This window comes from Monosiga brevicollis, genomic scaffold, assembly GCF_000002865.3.
Source record: "Monosiga brevicollis MX1 MONBRscaffold_19 genomic scaffold, whole genome shotgun sequence".
Lineage (NCBI taxonomy): Eukaryota > Choanoflagellata > Craspedida > Salpingoecidae > Monosiga > Monosiga brevicollis.
In genome coordinates, this window is record NW_001865056.1 from 5303 (window position 1) to 29236 (window position 23934).

At 55.0% G+C, this 23934-nt stretch overlaps 8 protein-coding genes across 8 annotated transcripts in view; 4 read left to right on the forward strand and 4 right to left on the reverse strand.

Moving 5' to 3' along the window:
- The window catches only part of MONBRDRAFT_33367 (uncharacterized protein), a gene marked incomplete at its 5' end in the record, with an annotated part of 4152 nt that extends 2978 nt beyond the window's left edge, over window positions 1–1174 (forward strand). Inside the window, 3 exons of the mRNA XM_001747754.1 lie at window positions 76–200; window positions 293–395; window positions 539–1174. Coding sequence (XP_001747806.1) covers window positions 76–200; window positions 293–395; window positions 539–834 — 524 coding nt within the window. The 3' untranslated portion in view covers window positions 835–1174. The remainder of the gene's footprint in view (window positions 1–75; window positions 201–292; window positions 396–538) is intronic.
- Window positions 1175–1582: 408 nt separating this feature from the next.
- Window positions 1583–3092, forward strand: MONBRDRAFT_33368 (uncharacterized protein). Its single transcript, XM_001747755.1, has 4 exons — window positions 1583–1650; window positions 1915–2061; window positions 2256–2408; window positions 2541–3092. Exons 1-4 carry the CDS (start codon window positions 1591–1593, stop codon window positions 2973–2975), a joined length of 795 nt encoding a protein of 264 aa, XP_001747807.1. The 5' UTR covers window positions 1583–1590; the 3' UTR covers window positions 2976–3092.
- Window positions 3093–3664: 572 nt separating this feature from the next.
- MONBRDRAFT_27349 (uncharacterized protein) lies at window positions 3665–4203 on the forward strand (the record flags this gene model as incomplete). The annotated part of the gene is made up of 3 exons (XM_001747756.1): window positions 3665–3802; window positions 3890–3966; window positions 4077–4203. 3 exons carry the CDS (start codon window positions 3665–3667, stop codon window positions 4201–4203), a joined length of 342 nt encoding a protein of 113 aa, XP_001747808.1.
- Window positions 4204–5193: 990 nt separating this feature from the next.
- On the reverse strand, window positions 5194–7886 carry MONBRDRAFT_33369 (uncharacterized protein; the record flags this gene model as incomplete). The annotated part of the gene is made up of 7 exons (XM_001747859.1): window positions 5194–5711; window positions 5837–5998; window positions 6082–6136; window positions 6260–6450; window positions 6623–6671; window positions 6820–7464; window positions 7767–7886. The coding sequence occupies 7 exons, from the start codon at window positions 7884–7886 to the stop codon at window positions 5473–5475; spliced, it is 1461 nt and encodes a 486-aa protein (XP_001747911.1). The 3' UTR covers window positions 5194–5472.
- Window positions 7887–9056: 1170 nt separating this feature from the next.
- MONBRDRAFT_27351 (uncharacterized protein) lies at window positions 9057–12149 on the forward strand (the record flags this gene model as incomplete). The annotated part of the gene is made up of 11 exons (XM_001747757.1): window positions 9057–9203; window positions 9322–9373; window positions 9482–9556; window positions 9719–9903; window positions 10023–10112; window positions 10462–10754; window positions 10816–10861; window positions 11342–11480; window positions 11586–11662; window positions 11814–11852; window positions 11937–12149. 11 exons carry the CDS (start codon window positions 9057–9059, stop codon window positions 12147–12149), a joined length of 1356 nt encoding a protein of 451 aa, XP_001747809.1.
- A 1005-nt stretch (window positions 12150–13154) lies between these two features.
- MONBRDRAFT_27352 (uncharacterized protein) lies at window positions 13155–16390 on the reverse strand (the record flags this gene model as incomplete). Its single annotated transcript, XM_001747860.1, has 16 exons — window positions 13155–13303; window positions 13363–13411; window positions 13485–13607; window positions 13694–13799; window positions 13939–14063; window positions 14151–14273; window positions 14325–14365; window positions 14459–14564; window positions 14681–14891; window positions 15003–15220; window positions 15339–15398; window positions 15493–15560; window positions 15634–15676; window positions 15797–15889; window positions 15996–16174; window positions 16294–16390. Coding segments are annotated over 16 exons (1791 nt in total), but the record flags the coding sequence as incomplete, so codon positions are not given.
- An 818-nt stretch (window positions 16391–17208) lies between these two features.
- On the reverse strand, window positions 17209–18596 carry MONBRDRAFT_27353 (uncharacterized protein; the record flags this gene model as incomplete). The annotated part of the gene is made up of 2 exons (XM_001747861.1): window positions 17209–18449; window positions 18566–18596. The coding sequence occupies 2 exons, from the start codon at window positions 18594–18596 to the stop codon at window positions 17209–17211; spliced, it is 1272 nt and encodes a 423-aa protein (XP_001747913.1).
- Window positions 18597–20074: 1478 nt separating this feature from the next.
- On the reverse strand, window positions 20075–22859 carry MONBRDRAFT_33370 (uncharacterized protein; the record flags this gene model as incomplete). The annotated part of the gene is made up of 9 exons (XM_001747862.1): window positions 20075–20334; window positions 20437–20523; window positions 20673–20753; window positions 20863–20943; window positions 21032–21112; window positions 21501–21595; window positions 21750–22430; window positions 22681–22726; window positions 22825–22859. 9 exons carry the CDS (start codon window positions 22857–22859, stop codon window positions 20238–20240), a joined length of 1284 nt encoding a protein of 427 aa, XP_001747914.1. The 3' UTR covers window positions 20075–20237.
- Window positions 22860–23934: the final 1075 nt, after the last annotated feature.

A 23934-nucleotide genomic window follows, 5' to 3' on the forward strand; every position in this document is an offset into this window, starting at 1 on the left:
CGAACGATCAAGAAGCGTTTGAAATGTTTATGAATCAGGGTGGCTTTGACGTGGATGAGAACGGCGAACTTGTAGCGCTGGATGACGTCAACGTGGCTCTAGATGAAGCTGAACACGAACCTGCTATGCCTCGCGGTCTGCCCGCCGGTGCCGACGATGACGATGATGATGACGACGACGAGGACTTTGTGCCGGGTGATGTGCGTTCTCTGCCTTGCTGGCGATCGATTCGCTGTCAATCACTTGCTATGTCCATATCAATGGTCTGACCTTCGCGCTTCTCCTCTCTTAGATGCCAGCATCGGGTGGGGCGGCACCCGGCGGCTTTGGCAGCAGCGGGTTTGGTGATGATTTCGACCCACGTACTGCTGGCGTGAGCACCGATGCCCCTACTGGTACGTCCACGGCTGAACAAACTTCCGCCACTTGTACCCACTTCCCCCTTGGGGCACACCTGAATGTTTTTTGTTTGTTTGTGATGTGACGCTGATGGCACCTCTCTTTGTGGATCTGGCATGATTGCTTGTTGTTTATCCAGAACACGCCACTCTGTCCGAGGTGGCCGAGGCCATTTTTTCAGAGTTGGCCGATGCTGTGGACGAGGAAGATTGTGTGGGTGGCAACGACGTGCGGCCCATCCTCTTACGCTCGGGCCTGGAGATTTCCATGCTGGGATCCATCTGGATGATGGTGGATGAGGAGCGTCGGGGCAAGCTGGATCGGCAGCAGCTCATTCATGTCCTGGGACTCATAAGCCAGGCCCAGGAGGGCGCTGAGTTGGACGTTGGTACCGTGAAGGCCACCGACCGTGCACCGGCCCTGGATGACCAGTAGAAACGAGAATGTGGTTGGAAACTGGGGGAACATTGATCTCTTCCAGATCCCATTATTCTACGAGGCCTTGTGTATGCGTGTGTGTCTGATTGCCCTCGGAAAAGCTGGCTCGTGCTTCCGCTTTGTGTTTGTCAGCCATTCCTAGACTCGCTAGACAGAATAGTGTCGTGTCAGCTGCTTGGGCGTCCCTCATTTTGGTGTAGTTGTGCAGTAGGTTTACATTTGAGTGGAGTCCCCCGCGATTGTTTGCTTGCAACATCCGGTGCCCTTCCCCGCTCCCTTTTCCCTCCCCCGCACGCGTTCGTTCCCGGCAAAGGGATAGAATTGAGGCTTGCGTTGAAACAATTGTGTGCCATCTCATACCCATCCCATCCAAGCGGGTGCAAACCACTGCGCGCGCGTAAAGAGTGACTTCTTGAAGAAGAAGAAACGGACAAATCGCAAATGCGAAGTGAGTGACAATAAACTAATCGATCAGAGAAATGTCTGACAATTTGTGCACGCGGTGTGCACGCTTGTGTGCAACAGGTGTTTTCGATCAGTATTTCGCATCAACGTGAAGCGAGGTTTGAACCTTCTGGCACTTTTTTTTGCCTCTCAAAGGTACCGAACACCACCTGCTGCTTGGACAGAAAGGAAGAGTGAGAAAAAAAAAAAGTCGACGGCTTTGGCAGCGCTTCGGCGGCAGCCCTGCCAGGAAGCTCTTGGGTGAGGATTGACACTTATCTCTCTGCCTCATATCTGTGACAGGTCATCATGGCTCGTGGACCGAAGAAGCACTTGAAGCGCCTGGCCGCCCCCAAGCACTGGATGCTTGTGCGTAAAACCCTGTCTCCTTGCTAGTTCGGCTACCTGATGGCGGTGCAGCAGATGTGTGTGCGCCAGTCCAGATTCGCGCGACACATGTGTGGTCTTGGACTGGCGAGGCCATCTGCTACGTCTCTTCCGGTGCCTGCTGCCCTCCCCACAGGTTGCCATGGCCGTCATTGCACTCATGTCTTCTCTTGGTGCGCTCTCGGGCTCGTGGTCCCTTCAACCATGTCGATGCGGCTGGTGGCGGTGTGGTTTGGGATCTTTTAGGACAAGCTGACCGGTCGCTATGCTCCCCGCCCGTCGACTGGTCCTCACAAGCTCCGTGAGTGCCTTCCTCTGGTCATCTTCCTCCGCAACCGCCTCAAATACGCCCTGACGTACCACGAGGTCAAGATGATCCTGAAGCAGCGCAAGGTATGATGACGAGTTGGTGGCCCGAAATTTTCCGGGCTTTGGGACGTCGAGCCCTGTACCATGCTATTGCGCTAGAAATGTGTTGTAGCGTGAACACACGTCGATGAATTGTGCTTGCTTTTCTTATCCACGCCCCAGGACTCGTCCATGCTCACGTTACTTTGTTGCCTGCTGGTTGGTGATGCTTGATTTAGGTGTACGTTGATGGCAAGGCTCGCACCGACCTTACCTTCCCCACCGGTCTGATGGATGTCATCTCCATCCCCGACACCAACGAGCACTTCCGTCTCCTGTTCGACACTAAGGGTCGCTACACCGTCCACAAGATCCAGGATGACGAGGCCTCGGTACGTTGATTCTTTTCAATACGCCCAAAAAAAACGCTGCTCTCGTGGCGCGCAATGCTTGTCCTTTAGCTGCTGGTCATGTGTGTTGATCCTGACAATCTGGCGCGCATCTGTGTTGTTCGGCTTCTGTAGTTCAAGCTGTGCAAGGTCAAGCAGGCTGCCATTGGCCCCAACGCCGTCCCCTACGTTGTGACCCACGATGGCCGCACCATCCGCTACCCTGACCCTCACATCAAGGTCAACGACACCGTCAAGGTTGACCTCGACAGCGGTCGCATCACCGATTTCATCAAGTTCGACATTGGCGTCCTTGTGCTTTGCACTGGCGGCCGTAACATGGGCCGTGTTGGTACGCTCATGTCGCGTGACAAGATGATGGGTGCCACCGACGTCGTCCACGTCCGTGACTCCGCTGGTCAGCAGTTCACCACTCTGCTCAGCAACGTCTTTGCTGTCGGCTCTGGCAAGAAGCCTGCCATCTCGCTTCCCCGCGGCAAGGGTGTCCGTCTCACCATTGCCGAGGAGCGCGATCGCCGCCTCAAGGACAAGGCCAAGGCCGCCGCGTAAATTTGCTCCCTTTTTCTTTGCTGTTTATTTTCGCGACGACCCCCTTAGCCAAAACGCGCGAGGTTTTGAAGTGCTTTATCGAGCAGCAAATCCCCAAAATCGAGCCATCAAAAAACCTCAGACACTCCCTTGTTTCCTCGCTCTCCTTCAATCACGTCTGAGCTGAACGCGATGGTTCACCGGCCTTGAAAGCGCCTGCCACTTTGCTCACGCACATGTGACCTTCCACCCTCTTCCACTTGTCCTTTGCAGCTCCGATCTTATTGAGCGCAGGGTAGTTTGTCGTTCTATGACATTCTTCTTGTCGAGCTGAGATGGAAGCTGCTGGGTGCTTTGTTGGAACAAAGAGAAGAAGGAAAGACCTTTTCTCTCTCTCTCGAAAAACCTCTCAAACCTCTCTCAAACCTCTCTCCTCTCTTCTCTCTCTGAACTTTTTTCTGCTTTTTTTTTTGGTCGCAGGCGTTGTGGTGGTTGTGCAGAGGGAGGCGTTGCTGTACCTGCCTGCGTGGCGAGAGGAAGGTGGCTTGGTATTGGATGGGAGTAGCCTGGCCAAGGCGGGGCGGCGGCACCCAGCCGGCAAGGTTTTGAGTGCGCGTGCACACACGTTTTTATTATTATCCAGCAGGCTTGTTGTTTAGCCTCCTGACCTTCGCGTTGGTGGGCGTACAGTCGTGCCGTCCACGAGCACCATGTCTGGTCGCATCTTCCCCTGGTTCCATGGCAAGCTGAGCCGGGACGAGGTCGAGAGCCGCCTCAAGGCTGTCTGTGCGGGTCGTGACTATGATGATGTCGTCTACCTCGTCCGCGAAAAATCCGATTCCGATCGGGTAGGGTCCGCCCCTTTTCGCCCGCCCCCTTTGCCTTTGGTGCCTCACAAACCTAACAGCCTCCCCTTTGCTTGACCCTGGACATAGGACCTGGTCCTTTCCTGGATGAATGTCAAAACCCAGAGTGCAACTCACTTTGTGGTCAAAATGATGGGCGCGGGCAGGTGCGTGCTCCGCCCAGCCACCCCGGGTGCGGTTTGGTGTGCGTGCTGTGATTTGTCAACCCCCTCCTTTGCTGTCCCACAGCGACAAGATGTACGTTCTGGACGCACAGGTGGAAGGGCGTACCAGCTACTTTTCCGAGATCCAAGAGCTTTTGGACCACTTTCACGTTCGTTCGTCGCCGCTCGTCCGTCACCATGACTTCTGGCACCATGACTTCTTTTGTCTCTCAACTTTGAGAGTAAAAACGACCTCGAGTTTAAAAAAAAACCCCTCGATTCAAATAACACCCCCGTCTCACGTCTGACCGTGTCGCCAATCTTTTCGGCGGTACCGCGCACCCGTGATGCAGAAGGAAGATGGAGGTTTTCCTGGTGGACCTCTCAGCTTTGCCGTGCCTTCGCCAGCCCCTTGCCCCTTGCCCGAGCCCGAGGGCATCTCCATCCCTCCGCCGGAAACGGGTGGCCCCGCCCCCGACTTTGGCAATCTTCGTATCAACCCCAACAACTCACGTCGTGCTTCACAGCTCATGCAAGGTAGCTCCTCCAGCCCTGTGCCTGCCGCCGGTAGCCCCAATGCGCCGCCGCCCATTCCCACATCTCGTCGCCCACACGAAGCCGAAAGCTCCGATGCCCCCACCCCCGCACCCAAGAAGAAAGGCTGTATTCTGTTATGATGGAAATCCACCACCTGGAGACGAGGACAGGCGGTATTGCCCGAACCGTGCGAGTATCTCACCCCCAGCTGGAATGACACCCCGACCCTTCCACGCACGCGCAAAGCGCACACACCGTGGCTTCTTCATGGGTGGATCTTCTCCCTCACGCCCCCACGCCACCAAGTGGTATTTACCTCGCGTGCCTTTGTTCATGAGTCGACAAAAATATCCGTTGGCGCACGTTTGAGTTGCGGCAGCTCAACAATCTAGCACTGTAATTATGACTCTGATGAGTAAGCTTTTCTACACTAGACTGGCAAGCTCAAGGCCTTGCCTCGGCTTTGTGCCCAACGTGTCAAAGAAGAGCATCGATTTTGGTGTGATTCTAGCATATTATGACAAGAGTGTGAGCAGAGGCTTGAGACCGCCTAGAGTGCACGCTTTTGTCGGACAAAACAAACAGGAAAGAGGGGGCACGAAGAGGTGTGTAAAGGTCAGTCAAGCGATGGCATAGCACATCATCAAAAGAAACTGGTGGTCTCGCTGAAACCGTGGCACAGGGCTTGATCCATCGTACTCGGATCCAATGGTTGACCAGTGCATAGTACAAGAAAGAGGAAACACGGGCCCATTCAACAAATGACCACAGCCAATCCATCTTCCCCCAACCACAGACGCGAGCCAAAACTCAAAGGGAGGAGAATGCGAGCGAGACGGGTGACGGCTGGTGTCGCGGGGCAGACACAGCTCAAAGACCAAAGCAAACAAGAAGCAAATCCGAAGCTAAACCCCAAATGCAAGTAGCTGCCTCAATGCTGACCCTTGCGGCAAGCCCTTAAGTGACGGGACTTCACCACAAGGGGGGCAGGCTCTTGATCGACTGCTCCTTCTTCTGACGCCAAAAACCACCCTTGTACAGCCACTCGGCGCGCTCAGCCTCGCGAGAGAGTGCGGGAACACCCGAGGGGAGCTGCGCCGGCTTGGGGGCGGGGACACGACGATACTCGAAGAAACGAGGCTCGTGTTGTTTGCCCTCCGCCTCGAGCTCCTGTCGCCGCACCCGCTGCAGCTCTTCCACGCGCAGTTTCTCTGCTCGTACAAGTTTGGATGGAGCGCATACATGAGAAGGAAGTGAAAGATGCGAGCCCAACCAGACATGCACATGCACATGCACTAGACGCGGCGAGACAAAGGCAGCAGATGAGGACTCGTACCTTCGGCGGCAGCCTCTTCCTTGGCCTCTTCCCAAAGGCGCTGATCCGGGCGATTGCGCGAGTCGGTGGCCAGCAGCAAATCGCGTTGTCCATTGCCCTCGGGCGGCAGTTCATTCAGCTCCATGGCAAACTTTGTAAAGCCAAACTCGTGATCAATGGATTCTGTCGATGCGTGCCAAGTTGGGTGGGCGGTTGAGCAGAGGCGTGGGAATTGTTGGGCAGGCTTTGAAAATACATGAGAATACCTTGTTCAGGCACGGGATTGGTCCACAACTCCTCCTGGGTGTCATCGCGCACCAGCTGCACGAAAATTCATTTCAGCGCCAAGGGACCATGGTCCGCAAAGAAGAAGCGTAAGATAAAAACCAAGCGCACCAACCAAGCGACGGGGACCTGACCACCGCAGCCACCATGATGACCCACCTTTTCGTTCCATTTGCCGGAAAAGGTGGCAAACGGCTTTTTAGGGTTAGCCACGTCAATGACCGTGCCCTTGACGGCATACTTTTGACTCTTCTTGAAGCGCGAGTACTGGAAGAGCTCGACCTTGCACGTATCACCCGTGCGACAGTTGACGACACACATCCGGCCGTGGTGGTCGACCCACTTGTTGCCTTGAAAGCAGACCAGGACAACCAAGCGCAGGGGAAGGATGAGGCCACAGGCCATACCAGACATGGGGGGGGGGGGGGGGGGGATGGAGAGGGCAGCCTGGTGAGGCAGCCCAGCCAGACCAGCCACCCAGCTCGAGTCGAGGAGCCCTGCATCTGCAAAGCAACAACATACCGGAAACAATGTCTTCCACGTGTGTCACCACTTTTTGCCACTCGTAGGTCTGAACACCGGGCATGATGGGTGGGTGAGTAAAATAGCAAAGCAAAGTGCGTGGCTGGCAAGGAAATCCCATTCATGGATATGTGCTCAGGGGATGGGGTTCATCAATCTCGGAAGTCGGGAGCGGATCGGGGCCGTCAGCGACGCACCTCATCGTACGCGGGAAAAGAGACACGAATAAAGCCCTGGGGAGTAACCTTGAGGCTGGAGGGACGGAGAGAGGACTTGACACCCGCCTCTTGATAAAAGGTCCAGAGGGAGGATTCGGCCACGCACACGCTAATGGGCGGGTGATGGCTAACTTGCTCCGCAAAAAAGCGAAAGCCGCGCTCGGGCCGGACTTCGTCAAAAGTCTCGCCAAGAATGGGATTGAAAGGTTTACGCCCGGAGCGAAAATGAGAGCTGCCGTACGAGGCAACGGCAAAAGCGCCCACCCACATGAGGCGCTCGCGAGGATCGGCAGCAGCCGCAGCATTGTCGAGGAGGTGGCTGTGCTCAAGCTCTTCGCAGAGGCGCTGCAGAGCGCTGAGGGGCTCGTTGAAGGTGACGGGCATGGCAATGTGGGAGAGTTTCTTGCCAATGTTCTTCTTCAAAACCCCCCAGAGGGAGTTGCTCTGCAGTGCATGGTCGTGCTTGACCGAGAGGTGGCTACGGCGCTCGTAATCGTTATCGGCAGCCCAGCGCAGGCTCTCGCCAACCGGCTCGTCCTCGGCCAGATCCAAGGCCCCCGCTTTGGCCTCGATACCGATTGACTCGTCCAGCTCGTCATCCTGTTCATCGTCCAACACGGCCACCTATCGGATTGACGCGGCCACTTTCAGTCAGTCTGCAGGCAGGTTGGCCAGTACGCGCAGGCTCAAAGAGCTCAACGGGGGTCGAGGAACGAGGCACCGTACGTCCGTGCTGGCCGCCAACACCTTGCTTTCCGCCATTGAATCCGGTGAGTATTGGGACACAAGGCTTGTGGGAGGTTGCAACTTTGAGGCTTGCGGTGGCACCAAAGATCAAGAAAAAAAAACACTCGCTGAGGCCTGGCCTAAAACAAAGATCGCACTCTTTGGACCTAGAGCTGCTGCGACAGACACACGACACACACCAAAAGTGAGACTTGCGCCTTCATGAGCAGAGCATACCAAGAGACAGCACCAGACACGGCACAAGATAACACAGGCGGAGGGCGGGGGGCGGGCAGCCACAAGCTCGGGTGCCTCGCCATGATTTCTGCCGTATCACGACTTCCGCCCCCCGTTCCGCCCTTGCTCTCCTGTATTCTCCAAGACTGCCCACCCCTGTCTAGCTCTCTCGTTAACTGAACCCAGCACGAGCCAAGCACACACACCACCACTGCCACTGCCACTGCCACCAGTCCCACTGCCTGGCTGTCCACTGAACCCCGACTGCCCTTTCACACACACACACACACGGAACGTGGAGGCGTTACCCGCACACACACACACACACACCAGCAGATTCAGTAAACTGCGATATCTGCCCAACTTTCTTCATAAAGTCAAACCAATTTGCTTAACATATCTGCATAAAGTGTAACTGAAGTAACAAAAACTCATTGGAAAGCGCTCTGCCAAGGGAGACATTCTTTTTGTTGATGTTGTTGTTGGAGACGACCGTGCTACCAAGTGTCAGTGGTTCTTGATCATGCTGACATTTCGACGGCTGCTGCTACCAGATGCCAGTAAACAACCGGGAATTGTCAGCAGGCGTGAGCTTGCATCAAATCTGACTGGTAAAGACTTGCAATGAGTGAGTTCGTGTTCAAGGGTGTGGGGATGCAATACCGCGAGTATGACACAGCCTGCACACATGTGTGGCTGCTACTACAACGATACCATTCAACCCACGCACCTGCGTATACCAAACCCTGTTTGCACGTGTGGTGGCAACATCCTGCAAGTGTGCGCACATGTCGAGTCTTAAGCAAACCATTTGTGTGAATTTTCTTTTTTTTTTTCTGGAGCTGCTGTGTGTGTGTGTGCGCGCGCTTCGAGTTGAGCTCGGCAGGATTTGATCGCAGCGGGCTGACGGCATCGCTGCTGTTGCGGGACTTGGGCACACGTCGCTGATTGACTTTGACTACTCCTTCTTTTGACAAGAGGGGGAGAGCTGCCAAGTTTAAGGTTGGTCAGCGGTGCGGCAGAGGGTTGGATGGTCAGCCAGTGCGCTTGACTGTCGGGTGTGTGCATCTGTGAAAGCTGGGACCGTGTCCAGTCGCCTTCTGGAGGAAGGGCTGGTCGTGCAGGCATGGTCGGTGTTGGGGCGAAGCTCCGACGGCGCATCGGTGCAGCTGGGTTCGTGTTGCAAAGGCACTCCCCCCATCTCATTGGCTGACATTTGGTCGTAGGAACCAGACAGTACGCAACCGCGCACAATGGCGGGTCCCTCGGATCGGGTGCCGCTGCTGGCCGGTCACGACTATCCCTCGTATTTTTACCGCCGTCTGTTTGCCGGCTTTTCCGTGCTCGTGGGCGTTGCCGGCGCGGCCGCCTTTCTTCTCCAGTTTGGCCACCGCTGGCAGGTCCGAGCTCCTCCGCCTTTGAGTGTTCAAACTCCCCACTCGCTCCACCCCCCCCCCAGCCCTGGATGGGTCATTCAATCCCTGATGCCTCCATTCTGCACGCTGCTCGCCTTTCCAGGTTGCCGTGCTGGCCCTCATGCAGGGTGCTGTAGCTCTCATCAACTACATTGGTTTGTTGTGCCTGCCCTCGAACCGTGGCAACTTTGTTCCCTTGTCAAAGGCACAGCAGGCGCGCTCACTTCAGCAACGCTCGACTTGTCGGCTCGGTTCGTCCACAGAGGCGCACTACCGTAGCAAGTGCTTTCGTGACAACAAACTGCCCAACAACCATGCCATCGGCATGCGCAGCGTTGGTGCGTTTGGGTGCTTTTCGTAATCATAGTTGCCCCCGGGCCACCCGCGCTACTGGTGGCCTTGATCCGACCCGCGGTCCGGATTCTCTTCCTCATCTTGCCTTGTTGGCCCCGTGCTTGGCCCTCCACGTTTTTGTCATCCCCTCGTTTGTCTACCCACAGGTGCTTTTGCGACGACGGTGGCGCTGCTGGTGGTGCTGACCTATCTCACTCTTGCCATCCAGCGCAAGGACCAGCTGACGGGCGAGAGCTACTGGATCAACGCGATCTGGGGCTTCCTCCTCGGCAAATGGGGCATTGTCACCTTTGCCTTTGGCGAGCACATCTCCACATATGATGCAGAACTGGTGCGACCCAAGGCTAGCTGGCCCGACCTCTCTCCGCTGCACGTGCTGGTTGTCTTGCTGAATTGTTTTTTCGCCCGGACGTTGTTGTTGCTGCGTCGCTGCCTCACTCATGCGTCCAGTACCATTTGCAGCAAACGGACCCGCTTCACGTCAGTGTACAGGAGAATCGGGAAGATTTCGGCACTACGCACATTTACTCGGGCCTCGAGGTCTAAGCGTGCTCTTCCCTCCAACGCTTGGGGACTTGATAATCTCCGTAATCTGCAGCGCCATCCGCTTGTTACCTTGTCGAGCGTTCTTGTTTAATTGTTTGCGGGGCGAGGCTTGACTGTTTATGCCCTTTCAACCTCTGTGATTACACCATGTCGATTTGCGGTCTTGCTTGACCTTGTTTCCCGTTGGTGTCATGGCCAGACCGCCATCTGTACGCTCTCTGCCTTGCCCTTCCCCACTCTTCCCGCCTTAAGACGCGGCCCTTAGTCCGTGGCCATGACCATTGTAATTCAACCCATATCTCCCCATCTCCCTCCCTCTCCCCGTCTCATCCGATGCCAACAGGACCCTCCGACAAACAACAGAAACGAGCGCGCGCGTGTGAACGTTCTCTCTCTCTCTCTCTCTCTCTCTCTCTCTCTCTCTCTCTCTCTCTCTCTCTCTCTCTCTCTCTCTCTCTCTCTCTCTCTCTCAAACTCTCTCTCTCTCTCAAACTCTCTCTCTCAAACTCTCTCTCAAACTCTCTTTCTCTCTCTTTCTCTCTCTTTCTCTCTCTCTCTCTCTCTCTCTCTCTCTCTCTCTCTCTCTTTCACTTTTGCTGACAATTATTTCACAATTGGTCAAAAGCAACTGTCAACGTGTCACGCGAGATCCAGAATGTGATCACGTTTCATCTCTGATCCAAATTCATCGTGACAGTGTGTCTCTGAATGGGTCGTCCATGCCATACTTCCTCTCTGAAATCGTATGGCATGCTTCACTATTTTGAACACCTGTCCGGTTCGTCTCTCTGGAACAAACGTTGGTTTATACTCCTTTCTCTCAAAATTCGGTCAAGGCTCAACCAATCTCTCGCTACATCACATTTTGTCCCCTCGTGCTCTGCCGTCGCTGCCGTCGCTCGCTGCCGTCGCGTTTGCCATCTAGGTCAGTTACAATGCGCTCCGCTGCGACCAATTTGCGTCAAAACATGCGCTCTGGCTGAAAGTTTCCAGGCTGTCATCTTGTCTGGTTCAACGGCCACCCTCATCTTGTTTGTTGCTTGTGCGCTTTGCATCTCGTGCCAGAATACTCGAAACAGCGTCAAGGTCGGTTTGAGCCCCCCCCGGCTGGCGCCAAGCTCGCTACTTCTCTGAGCTTGTGTTGCTTGGCCACATCGTTACTGATTCACATCATCGCGTTACGGTGCTCATCCGCACCTGCTTTGCTCAACGGCCCCGGCTAGATGACCGCTCCAGACTTGGATGTCCTCAAGTGGTCTGCCATCACCATCTGGGTGGGCCACTTCATCCTCGACTATGTCTTCCATCGCATCCCCGCCACAAAGGCCAAGTCTGGCATTATGGCCTTTGAGGTCATTGCTGGTAAGCAGGCTTGATCCCCAGCCCATGCGCATTTATTTCTCTGCGCCCCCCAGCCTCTGCTCGCTGCCCTTACCGCCAATCACGGTGCGTCAACGTGCCTCACAGGGCTCTCCGTGGCCTACCTCTCCTGGCACGGCTTCATCGGCGAATACTTTGCTGCGGATGAAACCGTTGAAGACAAGGTTCGCTCGTTCTCTGGCCCAGGACACCCGATACTTCTTCCTGATATCACACTGCGAGACTGACTTAATCCGTGGTCGTGCTTGTTGGTCATGACTCACGCTCACTGTCGGGCTGGACAATGCACAATTGCCCTTTTCCGTTTTCGCCTAGGTGTATGGCTTTTTGCCCCGGGCTCAGCACATGGCTGAGGTAAGCCGCACAGCTCGCCCTTGTGTGCCATTGCGAAAGAGAATTGGCACACTCACACAAGAATGACGCATCCGCCCGTCGCAGGTGATGATCATGTATCAGCTTTATGATCTCCTGGTCATGTTCATCTATCCCTCCCTTTTCACCATGCCCATGCTGATTCACCATGTGCTTGCTGGTACCCTTGCCCTACTCGGCTCCTTTGGCTACATGCACGGTTCGAACTGCCTTCCTACCTTGTGGTTTTCCTGCCTCAGTGCCATCAATCTCCATACGAGCGTTGACTCTATCTGGTAACCTAATGATCCTTTTTCTCGTCTTTGGCACAGGCTTTTGCTTCTTCTTCTTTGGTGTGATCGAGTGCACCAACGTCCCGCTCACGGCAATCGACATTTTCAAGCAATTTCCCCAGCTCATCAAAGCCTATCCCTCGCAATACACGACCCTGCGCTTTGCCTTTGCCCTGAGCTTCATCGTGTTTCGCCTTATTATGTGGCCGACTTTTTGCTTCCAATTCTGGCAAGCGCTGTTCGCCACTTACAGTGACGGTTCCATCGCCGCAGGGCGCGCCTTTGGCAACCCCTACATTGAGGTATCGCCCGCACTCGCCCATGCCAGGTGCTCTCATGGCCACCGACCCGTGCCCGTTTTCTTTGCCTAATGCAACGTGCCGCCCATGCCCTTGACACTTTAGACCTTTGCTGCTGTAACATTCTTCCTCGCCAACCTCGCGCTTACCCTCCTTCAGCTCCTGTGGGGCCAGACCATCATCCGTGGCGTTCTCAAGCAAGTGGGTATCATCAAGCCCAAGCCCAAGACCAGCAAGCCCGCCAAGAGCGAGTAACTCGCTTTCTCTTTTTCTCTCCCCCTCTCCCTCAAACTTTCAAACTCTTGGCCATGCCCTAAAGTTGGCCGGCTACGCTTCGGAAGCCCTTCCTGTCTTTCGTTGCTGTCGGTGGTTTTCGTCTGTTGTCGCGTTTTTATTGATTTTTTTTTTTTTTCCTTTTCTTTTTTTCCAACTCCCTTGCTCCTTGGTTGTTAATTTGTGATTGTTACTCCAAAGTGAGTTGCAACTTTGGCTTTGCCCAATTTTGCTTCCTCTGATCTTGATACCTTAGAACATCCTTCGGGCTGCCTTGATCGTTCCCTGCGTTTTGGCAAGAGTGCCCACTTGCTCGATCGGCATACGCTGGCAATTGCATCATGGTTAGCCCTGAACCTTCGATTCTGTGCCGGTCTGGATATCTACCTTTCACAGAGCAAAGCAAAGCAGTGGTTGCTGCGTGTCGGCCTCCTTTGGATCTACTGCAAGATGGCCACGGCCGTGGCATAGGGACCGAGTGTCACCTGATTCTCATCGGACACATCCAGCTTGCGAGGCGGGCCATCTCCAGATATCTCATCGACCACGCGCACACTTGTCATGGTCTCGGCTGAATGTGAACAAGCGCCTGTGATGAGTGCACAGAGCAGCCCGAGCATTTCGTACAACTTTTGGGGCACATCATACCTGCAAGCTCTACGGAGACAGTACCAGGGGTCTTATTCACCATCAACACCTGTCACACACACGCGCGTGCGCGCATGAGACTCTCGGCACCCAGCACGCCACTAGAAATGGGCCTCTCGTACCTTCTTGGTGCCGTCTACCGTGAGGTATGCTTGCGCAAAGGCTGGGGTGTTGTCAGAGTCTGAGGGACGCGCCACACCTGGGCCCTGCGAGCACGTGGCCTGGATGACCAGATCCTTGTAGGTCTATCAAACAGGCCCAACATGGTTGATGACATGCACGAGCATTTTTCGCCGGCGCTGTTGCACCGTCATTGATGCAGTCAACCTACCCCATAACATGGATCCCCAAAGGTGGCGTCGGACACAATTGTGCATTCACGCTGCCCAACGCACGCCTTTTGGACATAGCTCGTCACATTGGAGGCATCACAGGTGCTACCAGCCCCTCGCACCCAATGAAGAGCAACATAAAAAAATTATCAGACATCGCGATGGTACTGCCGAGGATTGAAGCCAGCCAGTCGCAAAGCGGTACGCAATCGGGCCAAACGTTTCAAAGGGAGGATGCACTCACCCATGTTGATAATTACCGCACGAGCCCGTTGGGGTGCCAAAAGCAGCAAACTGAACATCAGCAATCACAGCACCCTCGGCCAAACAAGCGAGGCTCAGGTTGCCGTATCCCAAGACACCTCGCACCTAACCGGATCCGTCAGGGTGGCCAAAGGGCTTCAGACATAAGATAAAGTCAACCACTACTCCAAACATCAGATGGGACAGACGTACGCGCCCACAAAGAAGGTTGGAGGTGTTGGCGGTTTGAATTGGCGAGGTGTACAAGAGCTGGTCTCCTGCTCCAAACTGTAGGCAAAACAAGGAGTATCCACCGGCGCGCATGTAATACATGAACTGCAAAAATCAAATTGCCAGATCGTCAAATGAATGAAAGCCGAGCCCCACCTCTTCCAGAAACATTTTGAGAACCCAATAGCGAGGATTGCCTGCCCGGTTGCATGTGACATGCGGAGCGTTAGATATGGCTTTGGGAACACGCCTCTACCAAAACACCCCAACGCCAATAAATTTCCAGCTACCTTGACCAGACGTCCAATTGACGAGCGTGACTGAGGGGTATTGGGGGTCAGGGATATCCCACTCTGGAATGGGCGGACTGCCTGCCAACTGACTTGCTCCCAGGACCTGGGACGAGAGAGGGCATGATCAATTCGAAATCAACACATGGGTAAGATGCATCAAGCGCCTACTCAAGAAACCCATGAGCAAATTATGTGCCAGCAACGGGATGACGCACTTACGTTGACACCCAGTTTTGTCATGTGAGGAACCAGGTAGGCGTACATGGCACCAGCCGCGACAAAATATATTTGCGGTGGGATGGCAGCGGTTGGATCGTTGTCATTGGGCAGAATGACCCCCATCTCATTACAGCTGAGCGCGGTCATCGGGTTGAGTTGGTCGCGCGCCGCAGCAATCTGCACCACCTCTTGCAAAAAGCCGTCGGCGTCCCTAAGAGCATACAAAACAAAAATACACGCTTGAGGCCTCGAATGACCAAAATCGTTGAAATCGTCGTATACGCCAGCCAACTACAGGAAAAGAGTTGTCCACCGAACATACGAGAAGAACTGTTGATAGGCGTTTGGATCGGTGCGATTGGCGGAAGAAGCGTAAAAGTGAAAGGACACGAGGTCGATGGGCGTGTCCGGGGCGTGGTTGGAGGCGTTGAGGAAGGGCTGAATCCACTCCATGGAGCGGTCTTGCAACGCCAGGCCCACAAACTTGATGCGGTGTTCTGGATCGACTTTAGCCCGGATCCCATTGACAATGGCATCGTACTAGCGAGATGGTTTGAAAGAGCAAGAGATGAGTACTGCGTTATGCGGGTCACGCAACAGAGCATGGATGTCATTTGGCGCAGGGATTGATTCAAGCACGACATTGGAACGTTCAGACCTGAGCAATGTAGTCAAAGACGGTCGTCAAACCATGACAGTTTTCAGGCTCGTTGAACACCTGTTGGCGCAATGCCGTGGTGCATGAAACGGAGCATCCTCTTTGCGCGACTTGATATCCACATGTGGAGATGAGCGTGCCATTCCAGGCATACCTCCCAGTGAGTCAAATTGTAGCGAGGGCCGCCACCGATGACTTTGCCGTACTCATCGATCATTTCACCTGAGCAAGCGCGGGGCACTCGTCAGTATGTGATATTGTACGCAAATTACAACCCAAGCACGAGTACCCATACCCGTGATCAGCCACGAAACAAGACGAACGTAGTAATCAACAAGCTGCACACGCGGAATGCGACATGGACCAGATGAATGGGCATGGCCGGAAAAAAAAAAAAAAAACACCGACACCGACACCGACACCGATTTTGCGCGGGAAACTGTGAGAGCGAGACGCACAAGCTTGGTTGTGTTGGGCGTTGGATTGCCTCGAGCATAGCCAAAATCGACCGTATTGGGATCCTCGGGATAAGACCAATCATCAGTGTCATACTACCACGAGACGAACAGTTGACGATGTGAATGGGAGCGAATGAATGAAAGGCTGAAGCCGCTGGTCGGCAAGCGAGCGCGAGGCATAGGGCATCGAGGAACAAACCATCCAAGTTGGTTTTGTGCTGAAGGTGGCGAGCACACGCTTGCCACGGGCATAGGTGGCGTTCATGAAAGGCTCGAACATGTCCATCAAGTTTGTAAAGTCCCAGCTGGTCGTGCGAGTGGTCGCATTGGGCGGGTCGAGCTCCGCCACGCTCAGCTTGGGGTAGGGATACCAGGCCGCTACAACAGCATCAATCCCCACCCATCCCATTGGTACGACACAAGCCGAGGTCAGCTGATCGTGCTGGATCAGGCAGATGTGGGGCCAGACATAAGGCGGTCGCATGGGCTGGGATTACCATAGCGCACGAGATCTGCCTCAAGGGCGGCCAGGCTTTGGAAAAAAGCCGAGGCCACGGGTGATGTCTTGGTGTTGAGAAGCGGATTGGTGACCACCTGCAACCACGCGCGTGATTGAGCAAAAGGCCTGCCCAGCCGCCGAGGGCAAGAAACTTGGCCAGTTCCGCACGATACCTGCAGCGTGGTGATGGTGTTGGAAACGACCTCTGTCCGTGTCCAATCCACTTCAAACACGGTAACCACCTCACCAGCCCGTGCCACCTGCACCCCTCCACACAGCAGCGCTGTCGCCACCACAACCAACCACAAACCAGCCCGCGATCGCAATCGCGATCGCGATGCCATCCTCCGCACCCCGCCTCGATCCCCTGCCATCGTGCTCCACTGAAGAAGAAGAAGATGAAAACATAAACATGCTGACATTTTGTTTTTGTTGTTCTTGCTTTTTTCTTTGATCTGCTTGTGTCACTCCGTGTGTGTCTGTGTGTCGCTGTGTGTGTCTGTGTCGCCGTGTGTCTGTGTCGCTGTGTCGCTGTGGCGTTGTGGCGTTGTGTCGCTGTAGCCACATGAAACAGCCTGTGCGTGTGTGGCCTCTCAGCCCCAATGGCTCCCACCCCCTTTTCTTTCTCGACCCCTTCTGCTGCCGGCAGCTGTGACGGCCCACACAACATGTTCGATTCAAAGCATGCGGCAACTTGCAAGAGGAGAAACTGTTTTGATGCTGGATTGATACGCAAGACAGTCGACGCATCACATGATGTGCGCGGTGATCCCTCGGGGAGACACTTGGGACAGAAGAGGACTAAAAGAAAGAGCAACTCAAGCGGTGATACTCGCACATCCGGGGCACACACGCACCCAACAAACATGTGACTCCCAAATGAGAGAAAACGATTCATATCGATATAGGGACATTAAACCGAGTCAGTGGCAAAGGCCCCGGTGGACTTGGCAGGAAACTGAGTCTCGGTCGGCTTGGCATCAACATCGTGGTGAGCCGAATGCTTCAAGGTGTAGGCGTAATCGTAGGCGGGATGGCCATGCTCCTTGTGGTCCAGGCCAGCCATTTCGGTCTCTTCGTCAACGCGCAGCATGTCGAGCTTGTCAATAACGTAGAACATGACAAGGCTGGTTCCGGTGGCCCAGACAAAGATGACGATGGAACCAGCCAGGTTCCAGCCCAGGCGGCGCCAGGCATCGGCGTCGCTACCATCATAGAAGATGCCAGTGCGATGGGCGAAGAGGGGCTGGGCGGCGAGACCCCACCAGCCAGCGCCGAGATGCACGGGAACGGCGTCGAGGGCGTCATCAATGCCAAAGCGCACGAGGGCCACGGACCAGGCAAGGTAGACAAAGCCGGCCACGACACCAATGATGAGTGCGGCCCACGGCATGACCGAGCCGGCACCGGCACAGATGGCAACCATGCCCGCAATGATGCCGTTGGCGGTGATGGAGAGGCTGATGTGACCGGTGCGGAACTTGCCCACGAGGCCAGTGATGAGACCACCACCGGCAGCAGCCATGATGGTGTTGGTGGCGGCAAGGCCAGCAACGGCACCGGTGGCACCAGTGGGATCCACGATACCCAGGGTGGAGCCAGCATTAAAGGCGAAGAAGCCGAAAATGAGAATGAAGGTACCGAGGGCCACGAGCGGTGCCGAGTGAGGATAGAGATCGATGAGCTGGCCGTCGGCGCCCTTGCGACGAAGGCGGGGGCCGAGCATGGCCGCGCAGACAAGGGCGCAGGCACCACCAGTCATGTGGACGACACCAGAGCCGGCAAAGTCCGTGTAGCCATTGCCATCGCGACCAATCGTCAACCACGGGTTGCCAGACCAGGTCCAGTACACCACCACGGGGTAGATGAAGCCGGTAATGACGAGCGAATAGATAAAGTAGGCGGTGATGGAGACGCGCTCGGCAGCGGCACCACTCACAATGGTGGTGGCAGTAGCGGCAAAGGTGAATTGGAAGAAAAAGCCGGCATACTCGCAGATATCCACGTCGTGAAGCGCAAAACCCACGCCTTCGTCGCCGCCAATGAAATCGTTGCCGCCAAAACCGCCATAGGAGAAGGCAAAGCCGACAAAGAAGTAGATCCAGGCTCCGACGATAAAATCGTAAAAGTTTTTGACCAAAATGTTGGTTGTGTCTGTCGCGTTTCAGGGTGAGACGACAACGCGCGCGCGCGCGTGAGTGATGTGATGCCAGCAGAGATGGTTGGGCATGGCGAAGCGCTGCCGGGCTCGTGGGACCAAATCGACATACTCTTCTCATGGACGGTACCCGCCTCCAGCATGGCAAAGCCTGTGACGGTTTCAGTTTGGAAGTTTGGAATGATTCAAGGCGGAGGGGGCAAGATACCAAAGCGCGGTGGACGCGTGGCAAGCGAGGCAGCGATACAGCAAGTCCAACAAGGCACGTACCAGCCTGCAGGAAAAACACGAGGGCACCCATGATGACCAGATAAAACTGGTCGACCGAGTCGGCGCACGCCATGCTGCCGGTGAATTATCGATGAAGCAACTCGCACACAGCTGCCAAATGGTCCAAAATCTTGCTTCTCTACATCCAGCCCACAAGACGCCGTGGCAAGATGAGCAAGCCCGCCGCCGAGCACGCGCAGTTTGATCTGGACGCCGCGATCCCGATCCTGATCTCGATCTCCAACCGTCCCTCAGCCCCGCCCTTTCATCAGACAACCGTGCACATGCCCAGCCCAAGAGCAGAGGAGTGCCAAAGCCAAAGCCAGGCACCATCTGAATCACATGTACTCACTTGGCTCACGGAGCGTCTCGAAAATGCCAACCACCGCCCGCTCCGCCCCCCGCCCCTTATCAACTTTGCCCTTTTTGAATTTGCTAGTCGTCCCTACTGAACGTTTGACTACTGGATCTCTTGATCTCTCTCTCTGTGACTTCTCTCTCTCTCTCGATCTCTCTCTCTCGATCTCTCTCTCTCGATCTCTCTTTCTGCCTTTTCGCTTCTCGTAATTCTCTTCTCTCAAGGTCTCTCCTCTCTACTCTCTCTCCCTCCTCTCTCACAACAACAAATCCCAGAATCGCAGCTGCACATGTGGGCTTCTCTCTCCTCTCTCTCAAAAAAAAGCGCATTTTGCGCGTTTTTCACCAGATAGGTAAATGTCCAGATGCTGGACAGTCGTCACTCAAACGCATCACAGTGCCAAACCCCATCTAACCCCTGATCTGGTTTGATTCTGCACTTGGCATCAAAACGTAGTGTATTGAGCCTTTTGCTGTATGTGATTGACGACGACTGCCTTGGGCAAACCATGTCGCATGATCTGGCCTTGGTCTACGCACAAGATGCTACAACTCGAATTGATACACCCGCTGGGGTCGTGTTGTATCTTGGCTCAGGCTGTGTCGACATACAGCGACCGGTCAACCTGGCGATGTTGCAATCGCCGATCGTCTCCCACTACAAACGCTGGCTGCGCTGGCCGGTGTTGGCACGCGGGAGCGGGAGGAGTGCTCTGCTCCTCGAGCAAGGCGATCGATCTCGATCAAAGGTGATGGCGTCACGGTGTTTCAAATATTACCGCCTTATAGTAACCTCCGTTTCGCTCAAGTGCATGCCTGGCCGCGAGAGGCGATCGCCGGTCCCGAGAAAAAATAAAAAAATAAAAAAATCAAGCAACAGTTGTCGGCGACCATCTCAAAGCTCCACCCATGCCTTAGAACACCAAGAAATACTCAACACAAGAGCGGCTTCGAGCCCTCCTTTCAGCAGGATTCTAGACAATGCAACCATGCTGCCTGTAGGATCATCAATTGTCGGGTCAAGGCCTCAATCTCATCAAGGTTGTCCTGGCCCAACCCCGTGTCACATGACCCAGTCTTGGCAAAAAGGGCTGCCAGCAGTCCTTTCTAGCCCAGACTAGGGGCAGATGCAACCTGTCTCCCACCCCCTAAATGGGCTAAGTGAGGCGGATATGGCAATCGGGATTGCTGGCGGTCAGCTGAGATAGACTCCGGTTCACTCGTCCCATGTCCGTTAGCCTGTGGTTGTGCAAACTGAGTCCACAAGCCAATCGTGAGAGTAAATCGCACACACGCACGCACACACGCATATTCACTGCTCTGCAGCTGCAAAAAGACGGGTCTCCAATCACTAACTCGATCGAGAGTTGCGCGTTCCGAGTCGACAACAACACATCGATCATGGCATCGAAGCACGCTTGGTCAAAATCCGTGTCCGCAAGGCTACGCTCAACCCGGTCAAGAGAAAAATCGTTACCAGCCACCCATGCAGGGCCCCCACCAGCAACAGGCACAGAAATGAGGAACAAAGCAACTCAAACCAAATCCCCGCGCTTTTTCCTGAGTCCATTTGTTCAACTCCCGTCACAAACCAGAGTGTGCACTTGTTTTGCCTCAGCGCATTAAAGACCAGCGTGCGCACGGCTTGGGGCGTCACCCGATTGTTGGCCAACCTAGCGTGGCGTCACCGCGTTGTCAAATCGCCTCCACGGTGCGGATCGCCCATATGGCCAGGTCTGAGTGCCTGCCATCATACAATGTTGTGCTGCCTCGCGCACTTACCCAAGATAGGTGAGGCGGGAACCGGGAATGCTATAAGCAAGCTCTGCCATGCCCGGCTCGCTGAGCTCATTGCCTTGAAGCCTGCAAAACCCATCCAGAAGCAGAAACTTTAGTTTGCAGGGATACACGCGCACGCGCTTGAACCAATGCACCCAGTCGTTGCACGTACTCGAGCTCAGTCACTGCCTTGTTGCGTAGCGCTGGACACAACAATTTAATGTCGGCGTTGCGAAGTTGACAGCCCGATAAGCTAAGTGGGAAGCAGGAGTCATCACATGATGAACAAAAAAAAAAAAAAAAATGAATCAAAAAGCAGAGTGGGAAACGCTGGATCGTCCGCGTGACACTCGGCCCTCAACTCCACTGTCTCAAGCAAGGAAGCCAGGGCAAGGGTTCGGAATAAGGAAAGATGATTTACCCAATGCGCACAAGGCTATGGGCGCCGTCCCGGATGGCATCGACGAGATGACACCATTGTTCGTCTGAAAAGCACGTGTTGCCCAACCTGCCGTTCACATGTTCACAGGAGAGCCAGGCATTGAAGTCAAGTGGGTCACCTTTCTCGCTGGTCTGCTGTGCGTCTGCCGCATGCCGCCCTTGCGCTGGCTGACAACAGCTACGTCGGAATCGGAACTTACCAAATGGTGTGCAGGGTGCGGGATCGGGCCACCGCAAGAATTAAATTTTCCACCTCGGATGTCAGTGCGCGCACCAATTGAATCACCTCACGCCCCTACACCGCAGATGAGAAACAAAAGCAACCAGTGTTTTTCGAGAAAGGGGCAAGAGGGCATGAAAAACAAGGACGAGCACAAGCCACGGCAACAGCGACATGAGATTGTGTTGATTGTCATCGGCACCATGTGTACCAGGGGCTGTGGTCGTACCAGCATGTCGGCGAAGCTCGACGAGGTCACGGAAGTCAAGGCAGGGAGCTTCCCGGCGTCGGTGGCATAGCTATCGTCTATCTGCAGCTGAGCGCCGAATGATTGTGCCAGTGTATTGTGGGTGTTAGGGCGGCCATCGAGGGTGGAGTAGACGTCGCCTGCGGCCTCGGCAGCGGCCACCCAGCTCGGTGGCGCCGAGGACGAGAAAACATAAATGTGTTCACGACCCAGGGTTGGATACCGTCGCCCTGGATGATCATAGTGCCCACGGCCATCCATGGGCATGTAGGCCGTGTCGGCCTCGCCAACCGTCCTTGTGGGCAGATCCATCGATGCGTAGACTGACTCCATGGGTGTTGCATCCTTTCCTTGGTCGTGCACGGGAGGCCCAGTTTGAGGCTGGCGGGCTGGGGCAGGTGTGGCCGAGGTGACCACGCCGCGGACAGAGGGTCGCGCACGCAAGGTGTCATAGCCGCCACTGTCCTCGCGTGGAGGTAGGGTCGGCGGGGTCACGGTTTCGTAAGTGGCTTGCACAGGCATGTGAATGACGGGCGAGCCTACTGGCGAGCCGAATCCCGAGGCGGAGGGCGAGCCGTGGTTACTCGGAAAGGCGGGCTTGGCGCTGGAGCGAGCTGGCAGGGGTGAGGAAGAACCAGCTGAGCTTCCTCCACTCAGCAACCGCTGCAGGCCCGTGCCCAGGTGCGTAGAGCCTTGCAATAGCCGCATTACGATGCATCATGGGATCAGATGACGCGTGCGACGCATGAGCAGCAGAGGGGATAAACCATGGGGAGTAGGAGCCAGCAGGAAAGAGGTCTGGTCAACATACCGTTCACACTCGAGATACTGGAGCCATGGCCGCTGCCCGTTCGGCCGGGCTTGGTATCGCGTGGCGGACGCGGCGGCGGCGCAGCCATGGTCGCCTGTCAACCGTCCGCCACAGGCACAGGCACAGCGCAACGGAATACAAAAAAAAACTAAAACAAAAAAACGCGGCGCGTCAAGCTACCCTAGTGGTCGAAGGAACCGCAAGCAACGCCGATGAGATGAGCCCACCCAGTCACTGACGACGTACTTCCCCGCCACTGAACGGCCCTGCAGCAGCAGCATGAGTGCCACCCTTTCCCTTACCCGCTCCTGGCTCCTGGCCCGTGGCCCGGCGCCGCGCTGACCTGATGATGTAGCTTGTTTTGAATTAACTACAATAACTAAACTATAATCGTCATAAACATGTTAGATCTCGGCGAAAACTTGCATATAATATGTTAACAAATCTTCATTAACCTCTCTTTCTTCTTCGTATACATCAAATAGAGCCTCTATTTCCTTTGTTTTATCTTCAACAACATCTTGCTCGGCGCACACCCACACACACACACCACACGCGCTTTGAGTCCTTCGGCTGCTACTATTACTACTACTACCTGCTACTGCTGCTACTACCTGCTGCTACTACCTGCTGCTACTACCTGCTGCTACTGCTACTACCTGCTGCTGCTACCTGCTGCTACTACTGCTACAACCTGCTACTACTACTTCTGTTACCCTCCTTGATCCTTGACTGCCCGCTTGCCATCTTCTCATGTCAACTGTTCATCATCATTACTAATATGCTCATCGTTTGCTTCACCCGGCTTCAACTCACGAATGAGGGATGGCACGCAAGCAGGGTGGCGCCCCGATCCTCAACAAGCCGTCCTCTGGCACTCCTCCCGCACGTCAAAACTCCAAGGACCCGAAAAAAAAAAAAAAGGGGTCGGCTGTCTTGCAACATTGGCTTGCCATGACCTGCCTTGCGTCAGAAGACAGCGCAAGCCTTCATAAGCCTGAACAATATTGCGAGCAGCCAGCCATCTCGTCGTATGCACCGGTGAGTTCATGAGACGCTTCAAGCAATCAATCGTCCCCATGGGCAGCTAGCTACCCATGGAGCATTGCAGAACCATACGATCCTCCTCTGGTCGAGCTTGATGGACGAGCCGCATCGACATCCGTTCCCAACCCACCCATCCAACCCCTACACACATGTACATCCTCTCAGGATGCACGCTACCACGCACGCAGCGCTCCTTCACTCGCTGCTGTCGATCTCGTGGCCACCAACTCCCGCTGCCGTTCCATGAGCCATGTCGCAATCAAAACCAATTTCCCATACGAATGTTCATCAGAAAGGGAAACTGCAACA

What these genes read in the sequence shown, in the direction of transcription:
- MONBRDRAFT_33368 (XM_001747755.1), top strand. Translation starts at nt 1,591, where the DNA reads ATGGCTCGTGGACCGAAGAAGCACTTGAAGCGCCTGGCCGCCCCCAAG. An exon ending in CCCCCAAGCACTGGATGCTT is followed by an intron (nt 1,651 to 1,914) that starts GTGCGTAAAACC and finishes GGGATCTTTTAG; the next exon opens with GACAAGCTGACCGGTCGCTA. An exon ending in TCCAGGATGACGAGGCCTCG is followed by an intron (nt 2,409 to 2,540) that starts GTACGTTGATTC and finishes CGGCTTCTGTAG; the next exon opens with TTCAAGCTGTGCAAGGTCAA.